The following is a 19,099-nucleotide window of genomic DNA, read 5'->3' as shown; positions in this document are numbered from 1 at the left end:
CCGTAGGCACTTGATTTAAGGGAAGCTAATGCGTACACTTACCAGTTAACATAAATAAAGTGCCTGTGCTGGACCCTGTATAAATATCAGGTCGAGGTCTTTCATTTGAGGACTAACTACAACCTGTACCAAATCTATAAACGTAAGTTACTATATTCATCTAAAAGTACCTATATAGCCAACGGTTGTGTATATAGACAGTTTATACAAATATGTACAGGATATACTTCTAAGGTTCGGCCTGAAATGACCATATACTCCACCCTCAGGTATATAGTCTATATTTTCTCTCAAAATGACCCCAACCGTAAAGCAATAAAACAATTGGAAACTTTTCTGTAACATACTAAAAATGTATTGAGGTCATCTACATATTATTATAAAACTTTCTTACTATATTTATTGGTCCAACCTATGTGATTCAGGGTTAACCAAGCCAACAATATTTTATTTTTCAAAGTCTCATAACAAAATATTAAATAGGTGCACGTATTGAAAATATAAAAACAAAATCTTGGTCAAATGATTGTAATAATTTAAAAACTGTAAAAATTACTATCATCACTTGTAAATCTGACGATATCATCGGTATATTACAGGGCACCTACAATTGCTGACAGAACACATCGATCTGGCCAACATTCGACAATACACAGGCTTGATTAAATGCAACGTTTTGCCTCCAACCTACTTGTACCATCCCGTTTTACCTCATCATTGGCAAGGAAAACTGATGTTTCCCTTGTGCCGTACTCTTGCCTAAACGCGGAACCAAGACGAGCCTTGTCAGCACACCAAAGAAGAAAGGGCCTTGACGGAAACATGAATCAGTGTGGAATTGTTCAAAGCTCTGGACCTGGTATACCAAATGTATGGGAAAAAAGATTCGTCTACATTTAGGTAATGAATATGTGTATGACGATGTAGCTTGTGACTTACACCCTCACTGGACAGGTGAGTATGAATGCCAATTATGTCAAAACATTGTGATCCTCAATTCATGCGTCCAGGGAACACATTCACTTTTAAACCTGTCTTAGAAGAACCCGTCACCAAGGACAACCAATCCCTTCAGGACATGAGTGTCATGGACATTCCCGAAAGACCATTCCTGGATGACACCTATGTGACTGTCCCCGATATAGAGACTCTAAGAACATTACACACTGTCCCTATGACATCATGGTTTCCAAACAAGTGTTGTACAGTTACTTGTTGATATTCTACTTTGACCGTGTTTGATGTGTTTTCTATTACTGTACTTAACCCTTTGACTTTTATGCATTTTTGTCTTTCGTGATGTTCCATTTTAAAATTAACATGTCCTGAAAAGAAAAAAAACAAAACAAAACTCTTGTCTTGTCTGTTTTCGTGTCAAAGGTGATCTTCCTTGCACTATGGCTACCTCTACTATTTCTGTTCCATATTCATACACTTTCAAAGTCATCGGCGAACACTTAGATCGTACCATATGGGAGGCCTTGTATTTTCGCCATCGCTTTAATATGTTAATTGCTGGACCTAGTGGTTCAGGCAAAACCGAAGTTATGAAATGTCTGATCGAACATAAACATTATTTGATAGATCGTCTACCTAAAAAGATCATGTGGTGTTAGAAAGCGTGGCAATCGATAGGTACAGCGAGAAAGTCAAGGCGATTTCATCGTGTTTGTGTAAGGCATACCTAACGAATTGATGTGTTTTCATTTGTCAAATTAACTTGTGCATTTGTGTTTTGAAACTTGTTTCCATTTTCTCTTTCTTCCATTATACCTATCTACTTAATATTTCTCTATATCTTTTCTAAAAAGGATCCCCAACATAATATATTTTATTAACATATTTTTAATTGTATGCAATGTTATGTTTTAATTTACTAATATGCCATTGGCTATTGAATTGATATCTCTTTTCTAGTGTATTAGGAAGCCCTGAAAAAGGCTGTTTTTGTGGACGAGGAGATATGTGAATCTTTTATTGGTTAAGATTGCGTACTCGTATGTTGACAAGCTTTACATCAAAATAGGGTCTGCTTCTTCTGAAAGAGAAGGAGATTTTTTTGTGTTTATACGGTAGTCGAGAAAACCACTGTCTGATTCCTACTGCTGTTGCTGTTGTTCTCTCTGCTTCTGAAGTCTGTACTACGCCGTTTATCCTTCCATTTCTTTCTTGATTTCCTCTGTGAAGAGCTCTTGTATCAAGTTTTCATTCACCTTCAACATTATGAAATTCTCTATCTCTTCAGGCTTCGGTATCAGATTTTGCATGACACGATGTAAATTCACGTGAGCTTCTGTCAGCTTGGCTAGTCTTGATCACATCTTCATAGAAGGATGAGTTATCAATGGAGAGTCAGACTGCGTTGCGTTATTTTGATTTGGGATTTCTAAGATAATAATTATTATTTCCATCATGTTCGGGGATGGGGGGCTGATGACTGGATTTTTAGTCCCCTTATAGTTCACTATTTTGGGTCCTACTTCTTAATTATATATATATTGATGCCACATTGTGTAACTGGTCCTGATGGCTTGAGATTTTGGCCACCTTATTGGTATAAGTTGGGGGTATTATTTTTAACTTTCTAAATTTATAATCCTTTTGTTGCCGCCTTGTGCAGCGGGTCCTGATGGCTGGTATTTAAGCCTCCTTATATGTTTAATGTTGTAGGCTATTTGTAATCACTACTTTTTATTGTGATTCATCATGCTTTAAGTAAAAGCAGTGAAATAGTAATAGAATAGAAATAGTAGCAAAAGTTGTTAGTAGTAAGTTAAGTCATAATAATAAGCCACCCATTACACCGTCCAATGGCCTAAACATCTGGACAGCTCATGACCTGAGGTAGGTGATAGGTGCAGGTGTAGCATTGGCCCGCGCACTGAAGGTACTGGCCCCGATTGGATAGTAAACCGTATGCTAATCCAGTCCACACTTACTCACCCACCCGCACTAAGAGTGGTAGCTTACAGCCCGGCGGCCGTGCGTGGTATATAATGTATATTTATTTAATTAATTATATTATTGATATTATTCAGTTTCTATTCCTTATGCACTCATTAAAATTTCGGTCAGTCTAGGTGTGGAGGTATGTAATTAGGCTTATAAATTAATGATTGTGTCAATTTCCTTAAGGAAAATCCACATGGCATCAATCGTCTGGTTGGGGTTTGGGTTAAATTGGTGGAGGTGTTCGGGGTAGGTATATGGCGAATTAATTGATTTAAGAGTATTAATCAATTTTATTCTTTGTTCGTCAATTTTCGGGCATATGTTGAAAACATGCCTCATGCCTAACGTCTTCATCATCAACGCAACTGAGGCATTTTGCTATAATGGAGGAAAATTCTAAACGTATCCATACCGAAGCCCTTACATACACGATAAACCAGCTGAGAACTAAAACCACCCGTCTGCCCTCAAACACAAACCAAACACATGTAGAAACTAAACCAAAACAAGTGGCTCCAGATAACATCATTAATAATAAAAAAAGTCAAATTAGATAAGAAGCTCGAAATCAGTCCAAATCGGAGATCACAAATCCACTTCGACCAGGCAATGCAAGTAGCGGGGATAAAAAGCAATGCAAGTAACAAAAGTACGCCACAACATGATGAATTCATCCAAAATATAATTATTCACTATTTAAAGGACCTCATTGTGGGGATGACCAATGTCTTTCGAAACCACCACATACCTTGTATTCAATTCTTTATGTTACTATCGGACTTATTGGAAAAACACCTCCAAACCAAACACTGATTTGAAATTATAAGAATCTACATCAATAAAACCTAGCAACATAAATGGACACAACTAGAAAAAAATATAATAATCTGGCAAAGGAATAGTTGGGTATTAAACACCAATAAACCAATATTAATGATCAAAATACAAAAACCAAAATTAAACCAGATCTGATACTAATTCAAGAAACACTTATCCATCAACAAACTTAAAACATACCAAATATCCCGGGCTACTCAGCCAGTAACTTCGCAATGAAAGAAAATAAAAAAAGGTGGGTGGCCATCTTTGTCAGCGATTTACTCCCGAATACATCATTTCAGCAACACCCCATAACCACTAATGACCGGAATAAACCTACTACCCTTGAGTATCAACCAATACTCGTCCATACCGGGCAATTCATCTTTGAAAGTTTTAATATTTACGACCCGGCAAACCATATAGCGTCTCCCCTCTCAATTATGCTCAACTTATCAGCACAACAAAAGAGTATATGATATGCGGCGATTTTAAAGCCCATATAAAAAGATAGAGAGGAAAGCACTTAAACAAAAGAGGCAAACTGGTCGAAGAACGGACCACCAACACAAATCTGGTTATATTTAAGGATCGTACAAAAACCAGAATTTCACCAGAAGACGGTTCAATATCTGCAATTGATTTAACAATCTGCACAACTAAACTAGCATCTATGTCTAAATGGGAAGTATATGGAGATACCACGTTGGGCAGCGACCAGTTTCCCATTATTATCACTATAAATTTTGTTACCCATGTTACTACGTCATCTAAAGTCTCCCAATGGAGACTAGATAAAGCCAATTGGCACTCATTTAACTCTTTACTTACCGGAGTGACTATAGCCAGCATACGGGACAACCACATCGACGTATATATTAAAAATATCCTTGAAAAAATCAACACAGCCGCCACTCAAAGTATACCCACCACTGGTACCAAAAATGCTGCTATCAATAAACAACCAGTATCTTGGTGGAACGACGACTGCACAAACAAAATCAAGGAATAAAAGAAAGCCCTTAACAAATTTCGCCACACAGGTCTTTCAACTGATTATAAAACAATAGCTAAACAACTAAAGAACATTATTAAAAAAGCAAAAGGACATATATTGGCAAAAATATTGCTCTACCGTTGAAATTAATCAAAGTAATTCGAAACAAGTTTGGAAGAAACTAAAAGCAATGCGAGGCGCAAATAGTAACAGCATTCCAAACATTAAAAGTGCAACAACTGAAAAAGACAAAGCTAAAAAGCTAGCAATACACTTCGCTGGAACGAGTAAAAACAATAACCACACAGCTAAATTCCAAGCACATAGAAAAACAACAGAGTGTAAATATTCGCACCTATTTACCGAATTGGATCCAATGAACATCGATTAAATAACCCATACAGCTTGGACGAATGGAAAACAGCAATTAGATATATATTAAAAAGATCCACCTCCCCGGGGGAAGACAACCTCGGATACGAGATATATAAGAATACACCAGCAAATATGGAACAAGTCACGCTAAACTTGATAAATCAATCATGGCATACTGGACGAATCCCCCTAAAGTGGAAACAGGCTATAGTCATCCATATCCCCAAGGCAGACAAGGATCCCACTGAAATAGTCTGCAGACCGATATTCCTTACATATAAAACATGCAAGTTGATGGAAACGATGATCAACAACAGACTTATACATCACCTTGAAAGTAATAATCTTCTCACAAAACCAAAGTGGCTTCCAAAATAAAATATTCACTTGAGATCAACTAATAAGGCTTGAGTCTAGTATCAAACTAACCTTTAATTCTAAAAGGAAAAACGATATAGACTTCGTAGGTATTTTCCTAGACCTTGAGAAAGCCTTTGACTCAGTCTGGACTGATGGTCTCATTACCAAATTGAACCGTTATTGAATCAGTGGCAACATGCATAAATGGATACAAACATTTTTAAAAGATAGACACATCATAACCAGAATAGGAGCTCAGTATTAAGATGAACACGTGCTAGAGAACGGCACCCCACAATGAAGTGTAATGAGTCCGACCCTATTCAACATTATGATAAACCATCTAGAATGTTCCACCAATCTCAGAAAAATAGACCTATCACAATTTGCTGACGACAATGGTCTATGGAAAGCAGGCAACCCACACAGCCAACAACTACTAACATTACTACAAGATAACCTACACAACATCGGCATAAGGAGCCGATTAATGGGTGTTTAATCTATCAAAGAGAAAACAACTGGAATTCTATCCCCCACCCATAAGGGCTATAAAATAGAACCACCCAACCTATATATCCAAGGCTAACAAATGAAATTTGAAGATTCGCAGACGTTTTAGGCATGTATTATGATCAACAGCTTACATGGAACCATCACATAACAGACCTAATACGGAAATGCTGTGGAGACCTAAATCTTTTGAAAAAATGAACGGCTCACAATTTGGTGTAGACCAAGGCACGTTGGTGACGCTGTACAGAACCCTAATTAGATCTAAAATGGACTATGGATGCCAAATCTACACATCGGCTAAACCAGCATTACTAAAACGCCCTGATAGAATCCAATCAAAAGCATTACAAAAATGCACAGGTAGACTCAAAAACACATCAAAAGAAGATCTATAAATCCTTACAGGTGAAACACCACTAAGACTAGGGAGAGAAGAATTTATACTTAAATACGCCGCCAGAAGGTCGATACATAATTGAAGCCATCCAACAAGAAACATCATCGACAAGTACAATATCCCACTAGCCGGAGACTCGTCCCGCTCCGGCCATCTGGAAATATTATCCATACATTATGCAAAGAACTACAACTCGATTATCCCTACGCAGAACCAATACGATATCCGGACCTAGCCCCATGGTCAAGGGACAAACCAACGGTCAACACTGTAGCAACATCATTCGGATGCAAAGAAGAATTTCCATTAGAAATAAGATAAAACATCCTCGATATATTGGACAACTCATACACAGACTGTCAAAATATACACAGACGGGTCTAAATCAAATAACCCAGACAAAACTGCTGCAGAACTAACCATACCGGAAATGAAGAATGAAATAGGATACCGACTCCCAGACAAATGTTCACTATACACAGCAAACTTCTGGGCCATACTCGAAGCAGTAAATATAGCACACAAACAGGAAATCCAGAAAATACTAATAGTAAGGGACTCACTTATAGTACTCAGAACACTTGAAACAGGTAACTCTAAGGGACGTGACAACTTTCTTAGAGAAACCTACTTGATAATTAACAACATGAAAAGTCAAGGTCAAACGTTACAATTCTTGGGGGTCCCATCTCACATTAACAACCCAAGGAACAAAAGTGCAGATCAAGCAGCCAAAAACGCCCTAAACAAACCTGAGTTAACCCACATCGGCTACAGAGCACCAGAACCATATAGCAGGTTGTGTGGTTTGAACTTCTTTTCCTGCTTTGGGGGATTCGATAGCAGAACGGTTTTCGCATTTGCTTTTGCCAAATTATTTCAATCATGAGTCTTATAATGGTCTCTTCATTTTCGTGTGAGGGCAATCTTTGGAGATCGGGTGATGTGGGCCGTTGCGGTTAGCACATGTTTGTCCAGTGCATGTGCATTTGCTGCTATGATTTCCGCCTCAAGTGTCACATCCCTTTTTGTTTTTGCAGCTGTTGGCTTGATGTCCCCATGATTTGAAGTGGCTACAGAATCGTGGGTTGATGGTATATGGCAGTATCGGGTAGAAGTGCCCATCAAAATAGACTAGGAGTGGTGTAGTTGAAATAAAATCGAGTAAGATAATGTTGGTCGGGTGTCCTTTGCTTGATTTAAACTGGAGGGACCTGTTATGTCGGCTCCCGGTTTGTTAATTCCAATGCAATGTCGTTGTTACTTAAAAAGGTTGAATGTTTGATGTAGTTTGATATCCTTTTTGGTAAGTCGTATTTGATTTATAACCAGTCTTTGATTTTTGTGGACTGCTGCTTTTTGGAGTGGCATTGGGTTTATCCTTCTTTTTCTCAGTCTTTGTGCAGGCCTGTGGTATGGTATTTGGGGTTCTTTTGGTGAGTGCTTTGTGTCTTGTGACATTCACTTTAGTTGGTCCTTTTTGTTTTAGTTCCACATAATTGACAAATTGTTTTGATGTGCTGCATCTGACTATGATGTAGTTGGTTTTAGGTCGGATAATTTCAAAGACTCCATCGTGGGATTTGGTTAGGAATTACGATATACTAGATGTGCTTATGTTCAGTTGTTTGGAGCTGTTGTTGTTGATGAATACGGGAAATTCTATGTTGTGTTCTTGCCTATTTGCGTTTTTGTCTCCCCTTCTATCTGGATATTCGGTTTGGTATGATGGGTGGTCCCTTCATTTACGTTTTTATTTCCTCTTGTTGCCTGGGTCGATGCCGATTCTTTCTTTGTGGTTTGATTGTAGTTTTCGTTGGTTTTATGATTATTGTTGCTGGCTTGCTTGTTTCTACTGTTGTTTAGTTGGCCTTAGGTATTCCATTTAGGAGTGTTTTGCCTTTCTTGATCTTTAATATTTCCTATATTTAATATAATTTGGAGTCAAGTTAGTGTGTGAGGATAACTGCGCGGATTTTGATAAGTGTGAGTCAGTTGTGGAGTAGCGGGTAAGAGTGTGTGTGGATCAATTACGTAAGACGGGCGGTCAGGGTTCTGTCTGTTGTAATGAAATCCAGCAAAAAATTAGAAAGGTCCGGCAACCCTGGGATATTTGGGAAATTTGGGACAGTTCGTTAATTCCGTCCCGTTCTAGATGTTTGTTGACCCCAGATGCGACTCCCAACATCCAATGGCCGCTCTACAACTAGACATGCAATAGGATTGGAAGTAAAATGACCAAGGATTGTATGGAAATTAAGAGGGCAGTCTGGTCTGGTATTTGGAATGAACCTGCTACTGGTGCCATTGCTTGCTTTATTTTCGCCAATTTTGCCTGAAATGTCTGGACTGCTTACATTGGAGTTGTTGAGCTTGATAATTTTCTTTAGCAAGTTTTTGGCTTTCCTTATTGTGTATCTATTTGTGTTCATCTTAATCTGAGATCTAGTAACTATCGAGAGTGTGACCGTAATATGGTGGGTCTGTTCTATCTATGTATTTACTACAAGTTGACAATTATAAACAATTGCAATAAGGTATTTGTTAAAAGATTAAGAGCAAGAGATAGAAAGAATGGTGATTTTCAAACAGCACAAATAGATGTATACAAAAGGCTTAATACCAATAATTGATTTACCTTAAATTCCCTGACTAACTTTGGTGAAATTATGGTGTGTAACGTAATAAAGGTTTCCGCTTGGCGGGATGCTAGTCCTCTTCTGCATGTCGAAACAGCTTGGCGGGCTGGATAGCGGGCTGTTGGACCACTTATGCAGGTCGAAACTGCTTGGCGGGCTCCTTGGCGGGCTGCGGATTCCTGTATATGTTTTGTTGTTGTTGTGGTTGGATTTTGGATTTGGCAGTGGGTCACGCGCATGAGATTAGCAAACTAGTATCGAGTAATTGGGTCAGCCTCTTCTTGAGAGCGGCTAAACCCACGGCCGCTCTGTTCGGTTACTAAGTACTGAATGATAGTCAGACTTCTTCATCACCATCATCATCAGTTAAATTATAGTGATTTTCGCTCTCTTGGAGCATGTAATAATAATAATAATAATAATAATAATAATAATAGTAATAATAATAATGACTTTGCATAGCGCCTAATCTTTAGAAGCTCTAAGGTCTTTACAACATTAGACAACACCTTTAAGATAAAAAACATATAATAATGTTATTGCAAAAACAAACACCATGAAATTAGAAAAACATCAAAAAATAAAAAGCATGCTGTGAATATGCAAAAGAACGCTGTCCATATGACTTTGTTTTCATAGTGGGAATAATGAGTATACGATTGTCAGAAGAGGAGTGTAAGTATCTTGCTGGTGTGTACACATGGGTGAGATCGGATAGGTATGTTGGACTAGCGTTCAACACTGAAATGTAGCACAGAGAACAAATTTTGTGTTTGATTCTGGATCGAATGGATAGCCAGTGTAGGGTACAGAGCAGCGGGGAGGTGTGCTCTGATCGTGGTACTTTAAGTATGATCCATGCAGCTGGGACATTTCAATCCAGCTAAGAAGCATGAGTGTGTGGTGCGACTATTTTCACTCATGTTTAAAGCAATGATGATAAAACTGAGGCCATTCTGATCACAAGCGGCACTACTACGATTCAGTCACTTGCTGATATCCACCCCGTGAAGCAATTATTGCATTGCAACCACATGTCCAAATGCAAACAACATTTAAGAATTAACAAGAAAACAAACAAACAAACATATTTCATATATAAATCTCTTTTTGAGAAGGTTGACAACGTTGCGAAGTAAAGCTAGACGTCCAGAAACGGAAAGTCAGTGTGCCATTGATGTGCACTACGTTTCCTATCGAAAGATAAACTATAACCATAATGGTCACAAAACCATCGATCTACTTTGTTATCGTTTCTGGAAGAGTGACGATCAAATTATGTCACTAAATGTTCTAAAGAATATCCAAGACTGCGTTGATGAAGAAAATACATACAATATTGTCCACACACCATGGAATCTTTGCCTTGTAATTTCACATTATTGAATCGTGTCGTCTGGGCATTTCTTCTCATAAAGTCGATGATGTCGTCTTCCAAATGTGGTAACCCATACGAAAGTTTAGGAAAGTAGGCAGCTACCCTGTGTGTTTCTGGAAGATGACTGTCGTCCGTTTTGATGACATAAGCTTCATAGTCTTGAATCTTGCGAAGAGGCAGTTCATCTTTTTCACACATTTCACGATTCCAAAAAGAAGTGTACGAACTGTGGTTCAGAAGGCAATTAAGTTCCCAGATATCCATAGGTTGTGTTTTTTTTTTTGTTTTTTTCTTGTTTGTGTTTACAGGTAATGATACGTTATCCATTCAATCCTGACTGTTTGCTTGAAAATGTCTGACATGTAACCGTTTCTTCGTTTCGTCTCCGCACTCTAAGCCAAGAGAGCTTCGATGGGATGGATCTGTAGGGGCATCAATGGAGGAGCGGAATGATCACGCAAGTCTTTATACCACTGATGCAATAGGGCTTCTTCCGAGATGAGACTCCATGCGTCGTCCAGATACTGATGGTTTTGTACTCTGCAAATTAGCCGTCAAATGGAAAGCGGTAATACTACGATTCAGTCACTTGCTGATATCCACCCCGTGCAGCAATTATTGCATTGCAACCACATGTCCAAATGCAAATGATCCAACAGTTCTTAACTACGTCCTTGCAGGATTTCCTTTCGACGGTTGTTAAAGGCCACATTGTGATGATCTTCGTCATCATCTGCTGCATTTGCTGTGTCGTTAAACTTGTTCTTACCCACTCTGTCAGGTTTCCATACCAAGCAATCATCCAGATGATTTCTCTTGACCTCATTTTCGTACGTCAAGAGATTTTCCAGGTACTCTCGGTAAGGGTAAGTATCCATGCTAATGCTTAGGAGTTTGTTATTCAAGTACAAATCCACTCCGCTAAACAAGGAATACATTAAATTGTTGACGTGAGTTACTCTAGCATTGGTTCCTGGAGTGGTGTTGTACATTTTTATCACTTTGACTTTCAAATACAAGTAACTACTTTTCAGATCGATGCTATCGTCAGGCTGTCCTTTGATTTCATACTCGATGCGAGATGATTCCGTCAAAGAGCAGACGGGATGAAATTCGACCTTTTGGGTTCCTTGTATCGTCATCATGGTTGGTGGCATGGCAAACAGATCCAGTTCCGACTTGGAACATGCGCTAGACTCTCGGCGCATCATTTTATTTATTTCTGTGACTTTTTAATAATCCAAATCGTCAAAGTCTGGGACGGTTATTCTATTCTTTGTCTTTCTAATGTTATCAGTGTCAAGGCTTCTGAAGCGCTGTTTTCGTCGTCTCTTTCTGCGTTTTCCTTGATATGGCGTCAGGGAAGCAGGAATGTCTGACTCAGTAATGTCCAAGGCATTTATTATAGTTTGTCACCGACCCAGAATGTATTTGCCGGTTTGGCCTAAGACATTTTTGCCTGCTCTCAAGACAGCTTAGGGTTTTGTTTGTCGATGATGACATTTTGGAGAAATTCTTTACCGTGCGTCAAAGCGGCATCTTTCAATGCGTGGTATCCTCGTGTCACCACAACAGGAGCCACCGAACGAAAGACCGATTTCAACATATCTCCTAAACCATGTTCGCGCTGACGATCGACGCCTCGGTACACTGGATACATGACTTACCAGTCGTAAGAAAATCGTTTTCGAAAATAGAGTTTCACCGTGAATTTCCCTTTGATGAAAGGAATATTTTGTACCAGATCTCCTTTTATAGCAATGTTGACTGCTAAATACTGAAGATGTACAACTTTGCGGTGAACGTGATAGGTGCCTGTCCAAGACACTTTTCTTGCATCTGCCTAGCATCAAAAATCATATCGATGGTGCCTCTCTCCTTTCTGAGGTCAAACTGACTTTCTAACAGTAGGCCATGATCAAGGTGCCCTGTGAATCTGTTCAACAGTCAGCAGTCGCCTGGCGAGGATCTTGCCTCTGATGCAGGGGCGACTCCTCTATGCTTGTCGCAGGATTTACGATTGCATTTGCGTTTGTGAATGCGGACGATGGATGCATCTTCGAATTCCTGGTGTATGCGTTTATGCTTCCACATCCCAAATAACATTTATGTTAGTTTTCCTACTAGGTTGGGCCCACCAGACATGTAGATCTCAGCTGGAATGGTGTGGGTTCCTGGAGCTTTTCCACTACAGAGGAGCTCAGTGGGCTTGTGAATTTCGAGCACTGTTGGAGTGTCAGCCTATCTCGTGTTGATCTCCACTTGGGGTAGACGGTTGATCGCTTCATCGTTGATAGAAGAGGGTTTGTTGCGAACATAGTCAAAGTGTTCCGCCCAGCGATCCAGTGTCTTCTCCTTCTCGCTTATGAGAGTGCTGACATGTGGCTCTCATGGAGGGGTAGTAGCTATAGTGGGGGTAGCAGTCGTACTTGTTTTGGGGTAGGTACACCACTTTTGGTCCCCACTTGGTGCTCAGCTCTCACATTTAGCTCCAAGAATCTGTATCTGTTTGAATAACGTAAACATCATTTGCAAATACTAGAGAAATATAACTTGTTTACTAATAAAAAAAACTTCATGCTTGTACACATGTGTTTCCTTGATTGTGACAACTCTTTTATGGTGACAGGGTCCAGTATCCTAAATTGGCCCCTAGATGTTACTCTTTCAGCTATTGTTGTTTACTATTTAAATATATATATATATTTCTGACCTAGGTGTTTCGGGCATGAGTTGCTCTTGAAATCTATGTCAGGCATGTACACATTCCAAAGTTACTCTGCCGTTTGTTGCTATTGAAATACCAATAGTTGGCTAGGAAGAAGACCTTGCCTCCCATAGCAGTAAACGCATTGGTTTGGGTCAAGTAGAATATCTAAAACAACGGCTTGGATGACAACTATTTTCAATTACATCAGCCTGTTTAGTACACATTATTTTGCCGAATTGTCATCTACGAAAAGGGATTGTTTTCGCTGTGATCATCACATGGTGTCAAAAACGACCTTCATATATGAAAAATGCAGGTACAAATTTGAGTTTGGAGTGCATCAACGTCTGTTATGATCTACGTTTAACTTCCCTGGTCAAGTGAATACTAATCGTATGCTTTGTTGTAATATAGGTATCCAAAACTATGGAAAATTGTGATGTCACTTGTGTATTTGATTTGTTATGATTTTATATATTAGGTCACTAATTGCGGCATTAACTTTATACATAGAAACTGGCCCCTGCCCCCTTAAGAATTAACAAGCTAAAGAGGAAGAAATCAAGGAGTTGTCTGCTTCCGATTGGTCCAATAATGCAACCCCACTGGATTGGTAGAGTCTCGTATAAGTACTACCTCAGCTTGGCCTTAGAACTTGCGAAAATGTTTACGTCTGATCCGCCGCAACACGACGGGTCATGCAATAAATACGCTTTATCACTCACAAACAATTCGACACTTGTCACCTACCTATTGTAATGATGCCATTTTATCTTTATGAATCAATATAGCAAACGGTCATTATGATTTATGTCCATATATTGATGACTATATTCCCTGTTCAAAACTATTCCAGAAGTTTGTGTGTAACGACTAGGAACAAATACTTATATAATACTGATGGTTTCATGTTACATTTTGCCGACATGTCAATACACGACTACCACGAAGAGCACATATATAGATATTGAACATGATTGTTTAAGCAAAAAGAAATGAAAACTCGCTTCCATAAGATTCATATCAATTTGTCTTCCCTTTTGATATATATTTCTTTTTAATGGAATAATGAAAAGTAATTAAAAGTTTTTAGCCTTGGAAAAATAATACTGAGTTTGTCTACTACTATTTGTAGGGTTATTGAAATGTTCAGTGACAAAGGCTATACTGATTAGAAATATGCATTTAATTTAATAATTGCACAAATCAAACGTTGATACAAATAGACCACTAGCTGCAAGAAAAAATTAAAATAAAATACTTTGACCAATTGACATACTGATGAAACCCGTGCATTTTAAATGGTGCTGTTGTTTGAGATTGAACTGAAATATTTCTGTAAGCGAATATATTCTTTGCATAGTAATCATTGTTTATTCAAATTTAAAGGCAACGTTTTCTGAAGAATAAATTTACTTCTGAAACTAACAAAGTCTAACACATAAATGGAATTTAACTGCAATTTAAGGTTGTCTGTAAATTAATGTTTTTGCTAAACATTTATGATATTCCATATTTCTAACATTATTGAAACTATGAATGTCTTTAATTGAGACTTAGTTTTCATATAATAAGCATTAACATGGGTACAGTCGCCAGTATGTTTGCTTTGCCAAGATCACTATTTGAAGACACCATATTGATAATGTTGAGATATTTGACAGGACGGTAACCCAAGCCAAGAAAACTATACATAGGCACAAATGTATCATGAATGGCCACGAATTATTTTCGGACCTTTCACCCGTCATTACTGTCGATTAGGACGTAACAAACGACCAATCAAATGAAACTTATATTTTTGCATCCGTGAGTCGAGAAACGTATTTTCTGTGTGACCTGTTCGTAGCAGGTCAGACTTAAGCAGATATATTTAGTTGTCTAGCCTTAGGCCCAGAATATTTCGAACTTATGCCAGATTGTACAGCTCAGTAAGGAAGAATGATTGGACCAATCAGAAACCGACAACGCATTCATATTGTCATCCCTAGGTAGCATATAAGACGAGAAGCTGTCACAAACTTGGAACACACACGTACAAGCATGACACTTTTACTTTGTTTAACAAGTTTTATTTCGCTAGTATTTGCTGGTGATGTTTTACAGTATTCCAACAGTGACTTTGCATCCAAGATTCTGACACATGACTTGGCTCTGGTTGAATTCTTCGCACCTTGGTAAGCTCTCATACTTCTTGTAAAAATATCCTGGGTTTCTTTTGTCACACCAAAACTGTATTGTTTAAGTAAAACATTTATGTCATTTCCTTTATGGATAGTCACGTAGGAGTTATTTAAGACTCAATATTTCTTAGTACTATTTTCCGCCATTTCAATACACGATTAACACGAGGAGCACATATATGGATAATGAAGATGGCTGTTTAAGAACAAGGAAAAGAAAATTAGCATCCATAAGATATATATATCAATTTGAAGACAGGACATTATTTAGTTTTCAATATATTTTCCTTTTAAAGGGGAGCTTGAAACGTAATGCTACGTTTTGAGCTTTTTAACAGAATACTGATTTCTTGCTCTTACTAGTTGCTGGGTTATTGTATATTTTAAACTAGCAATGTCAAACATCTCAGTTCAATTTAAAAGAAGTGAAAGGCAGTGTGTAATTTAATTGTATTTGCTAATCATTTATGAAACATCCATATTTCCAAAATTATTTCAACTGCTTTGCCTTCAATTCAGTGGGAGATTTCATATAAGAGGAATTAACCTGGATACAATTTGTGGTTCCTTAGCCAATGTATTTTTTCTTATTATTCCCGGACTGAAAATCCTTCGAAAATAGACTTTCATTCATTAAAGACACCATATTGAAAATGAGGTGCTATTTTACCATAGGTAACCAAAGCTAAAGAAACATAGTCGCATTGATAAACGTATCAAGAATATTTATGAATTAATTTAGGATTTTACACACGTAAATACTAACCACTATGACGGAACACGAAAGTACCCAACTGAATCTTCAATTTTGATCTCTCTGTTTCTCTTTCTCTGTCTGTCTGTCTCTCTCTCACTCTCTCTCGCTTTCTCGCTCACTCTCTTTCTCTCTGACTATCTATCTATCTATCTATCTATCTATCTATCTATATATATATATATATATATATATATATATATATATATATATATATATATATATATATATATATATATATATATATATATATATATATCCTTCTACCTCTACCCGCACCGGTGGCCTAGTTTTTAGAGCGTCCGCCTCGGATGCGGGAGGTCGTGGGTTCTAGTCGGCCTGGTGTCAGGATAATGTGACTGGGTGGGACATCGTGCTACATGCCTGCGGCATGATGCCCCAGTGCTAGACATCATTATAAACTGCCACACTGCAGACATCGTTGCGATATGACTCAAAAATTGTTAAAACTACGTTAAACAAAAGTCCTAATCACAGTCCTTCTACTTCTTCTTTTAAGAATAAATAAATTTGTGTTTGTTTCTTAACAAGAGAGTTTCGAAAGACTCTTGATTTAAAAAGCGTATTGATTGCGTAACCCTTCGTGTTATCGTAAGTGAAATTTAAGCCTTTTAAGTTTGTTGTCTAGTCTTATGCCCAGCTTTTACAAGACGTTACAACTCAGTAGGGAGTAATTTGTGGACCAATCAGAAGGTGTCATCGCAATGATATGACACTAGTTAGGTAACATTTAAGTGAATAGAAGCTCACACAAACTTGGAACCACGCCCATACAAGCATGAAACGTATAGTTTATTCAGCAAATTTTATTTCGCAACTATTTGCTGGTGATGAATTACCGTATTCCAAAAGTGAGGTTGCATCCAAAGGTCAAACACATGACTGGGCTGTAGCTGAATTCTTCGCGCCGTAATAAGTTCACATATCTATTATAAAGATGGCTTGAGCAACCTGAGTAATCAATATGAAGACGGTTAATTCGTCCGTGTTTAAAATATTTTCCTTTTAAAGGGTAAAATGCGACGTATCTTTTAAAGTTTTGAACCTTTAAAGATAATACTGGTTTCTGTGTCCTACTAGTCTTAAGGTTATTTTAGCGGTAAATATCAAAAGGAGGAAGTATTGAAAATAAATTGCATTTAATTTAGTATTTACACAAGTCAAACATTAAATGACAAAATGGTACATTCATTAGAATTTGGCATAGTACAATATCCCAGCTGCAGGAAAAGGTGAACTAAAAATACTTTGATCAGCTGTCTTAATCGATAAATGTTACATGGTGCTGTTAATTATGATTGGACTGAACAGTTTCAGTAATGGAATATATTCTTTACCTAGTATCTCTTGTTCATTCAAATATAAAAGCAACATTTGCTCTATAAAATCTTACTTCTGAAACTAATAATGATGTCAAACATCTAAGTGCAATTTAAAATAAGTTAAAGTTAATTTGTAAATTAATGGTATTTTTCTAAACTTTTATGAATATCTATATTTCCATCATCAATCCATTTTGTCTTTTATTAGGTTTTATTTCATATAAGTTTGCTTTGCCAATGAAGTTTTATTATTATGATTGCCGCTGATTATCCTTTGAGAAAAGATTATAATTTTTAAAGGTATTAATACTGCGTCAATATTTGACCAGACGGTAAACAAATCAAATTAAACTTATAAACAGGCACAAATGTATCATGCATTTTCATGAATTATTTTCAGACATTCAAACGACAGTACTGACCACAAAGATGATGCACGCGACTACCCAAATATAGTTTAAATCTACGCATACGGGAATGCAGTTCGATTGTGAATTAAGATATGTCCATGTGTTGTTCTCACTCTCTATATGTATGTGCGCTTCCTCTAAGGTTAAAGAATGTTGTGCCTTTTATTTTTTTGCTAACGAAGATAATGTCGAAATGCTTGTAAAATATAGTTATAGCGGGACCCGTCTGTTAATGCTGATCAGACTTAAGGTTTTTCCAATGTATTGTCTAGATATAGGCCCAGCTTATGTATTACTTACATGACACTTTACAACTTAGTAAGGCGAATATTTGGACTAATCAAAGGCCGACGATGCGCTGTTACGTTTGGTATCATTTACGTGTATAGAAGCTGTCACAAATGTATAAACACGCCAAGTATAAGTATGCACAATGTGTTTTGAAATATTTGGCTTCTGAGAGTAGTGTGTATCTCTGGGTTTTATATAACACTCAGTACTACATATTACTATTTGCCAGCCATTTCAATACACGACTAGCATGAAGAACACATATATAGATATTGCACATTTAAGTGTAATTAAAACGTTAAACATAATTGATATATTCATCGTATTTCCTAAAGATTTATGATAAATCCATATTTCCAATATTATTTAAACAATTTTTACCTTTCATCTAGTTTCAGGTTTCATTTACGAGTCACTGTCCTCGGTACAATCGTCGATATATATGTGTTTCGCCAGTGAAGCCTTTTTCCTCGGCTGATAATCCGTCGAACATAGATCCTCACTAATTTAAAGCATCTTGTTTATATTTTGGTGATATTTAACCGAACGCTAGCCCAAGCGAACGAATTTAGACACGCACAAATATATCATGAATATTCATGTAATATTTTCGTCACGTTTCCTCATCATTGCTGCCCACACAAACGTAACAGAGACCCACCCGAAATGAAGCTTATATCTTTTCATCTAATGCACCAAAAGAGTATGATCTGAATGTGGAGATATCCATTGGTTCGCGCTCTATCTCTCTCTCTCTCTCTCTCTCTCTCTCACACACACACACACACACATTAATATATCCCATTGCACAGATTAAATTCCCAAATTAAATGGTTTTGTTATTAACAAGGAGCAGATCTATACCGTTATTGCTCCGAAAAACACAGAACTAAATTAAAATATAATGAGTAATCTTCCCAACACCTGTTTAAAAATGACACTGTGTTTAACGCTGAATAGGTGGGACTATCGCTT

At 37.5% G+C, this 19,099-nt stretch overlaps 1 protein-coding gene across 1 annotated transcript in view; it reads left to right on the top strand.

Annotated features, from left to right (window-relative positions):
- Positions 1–973: 973 nt before the first annotated feature.
- Positions 974–19,099, top strand: part of LOC149801683 (protein disulfide-isomerase A3-like) — a 37,315-nt gene continuing 19,189 nt past the window's right edge. Inside the window, exons 1-3 of the mRNA XM_089956832.1 lie at positions 974–1,202; positions 6,791–7,006; positions 15,227–15,320. Coding sequence (XP_089812958.1) covers positions 974–1,202; positions 6,791–7,006; positions 15,227–15,320 — 539 coding nt within the window. The remainder of the gene's footprint in view (positions 1,203–6,790; positions 7,007–15,226; positions 15,321–19,099) is intronic.

This window comes from Sinohyriopsis cumingii, chromosome 4 (genome assembly GCF_028554795.1).
Source record: "Sinohyriopsis cumingii isolate HCF-2022 chromosome 4, ASM2855479v2, whole genome shotgun sequence".
Taxonomy (NCBI): domain Eukaryota; kingdom Metazoa; phylum Mollusca; class Bivalvia; order Unionida; family Unionidae; genus Sinohyriopsis; species Sinohyriopsis cumingii.
This window is presented reverse-complemented; position numbering and strand designations above follow the sequence as displayed.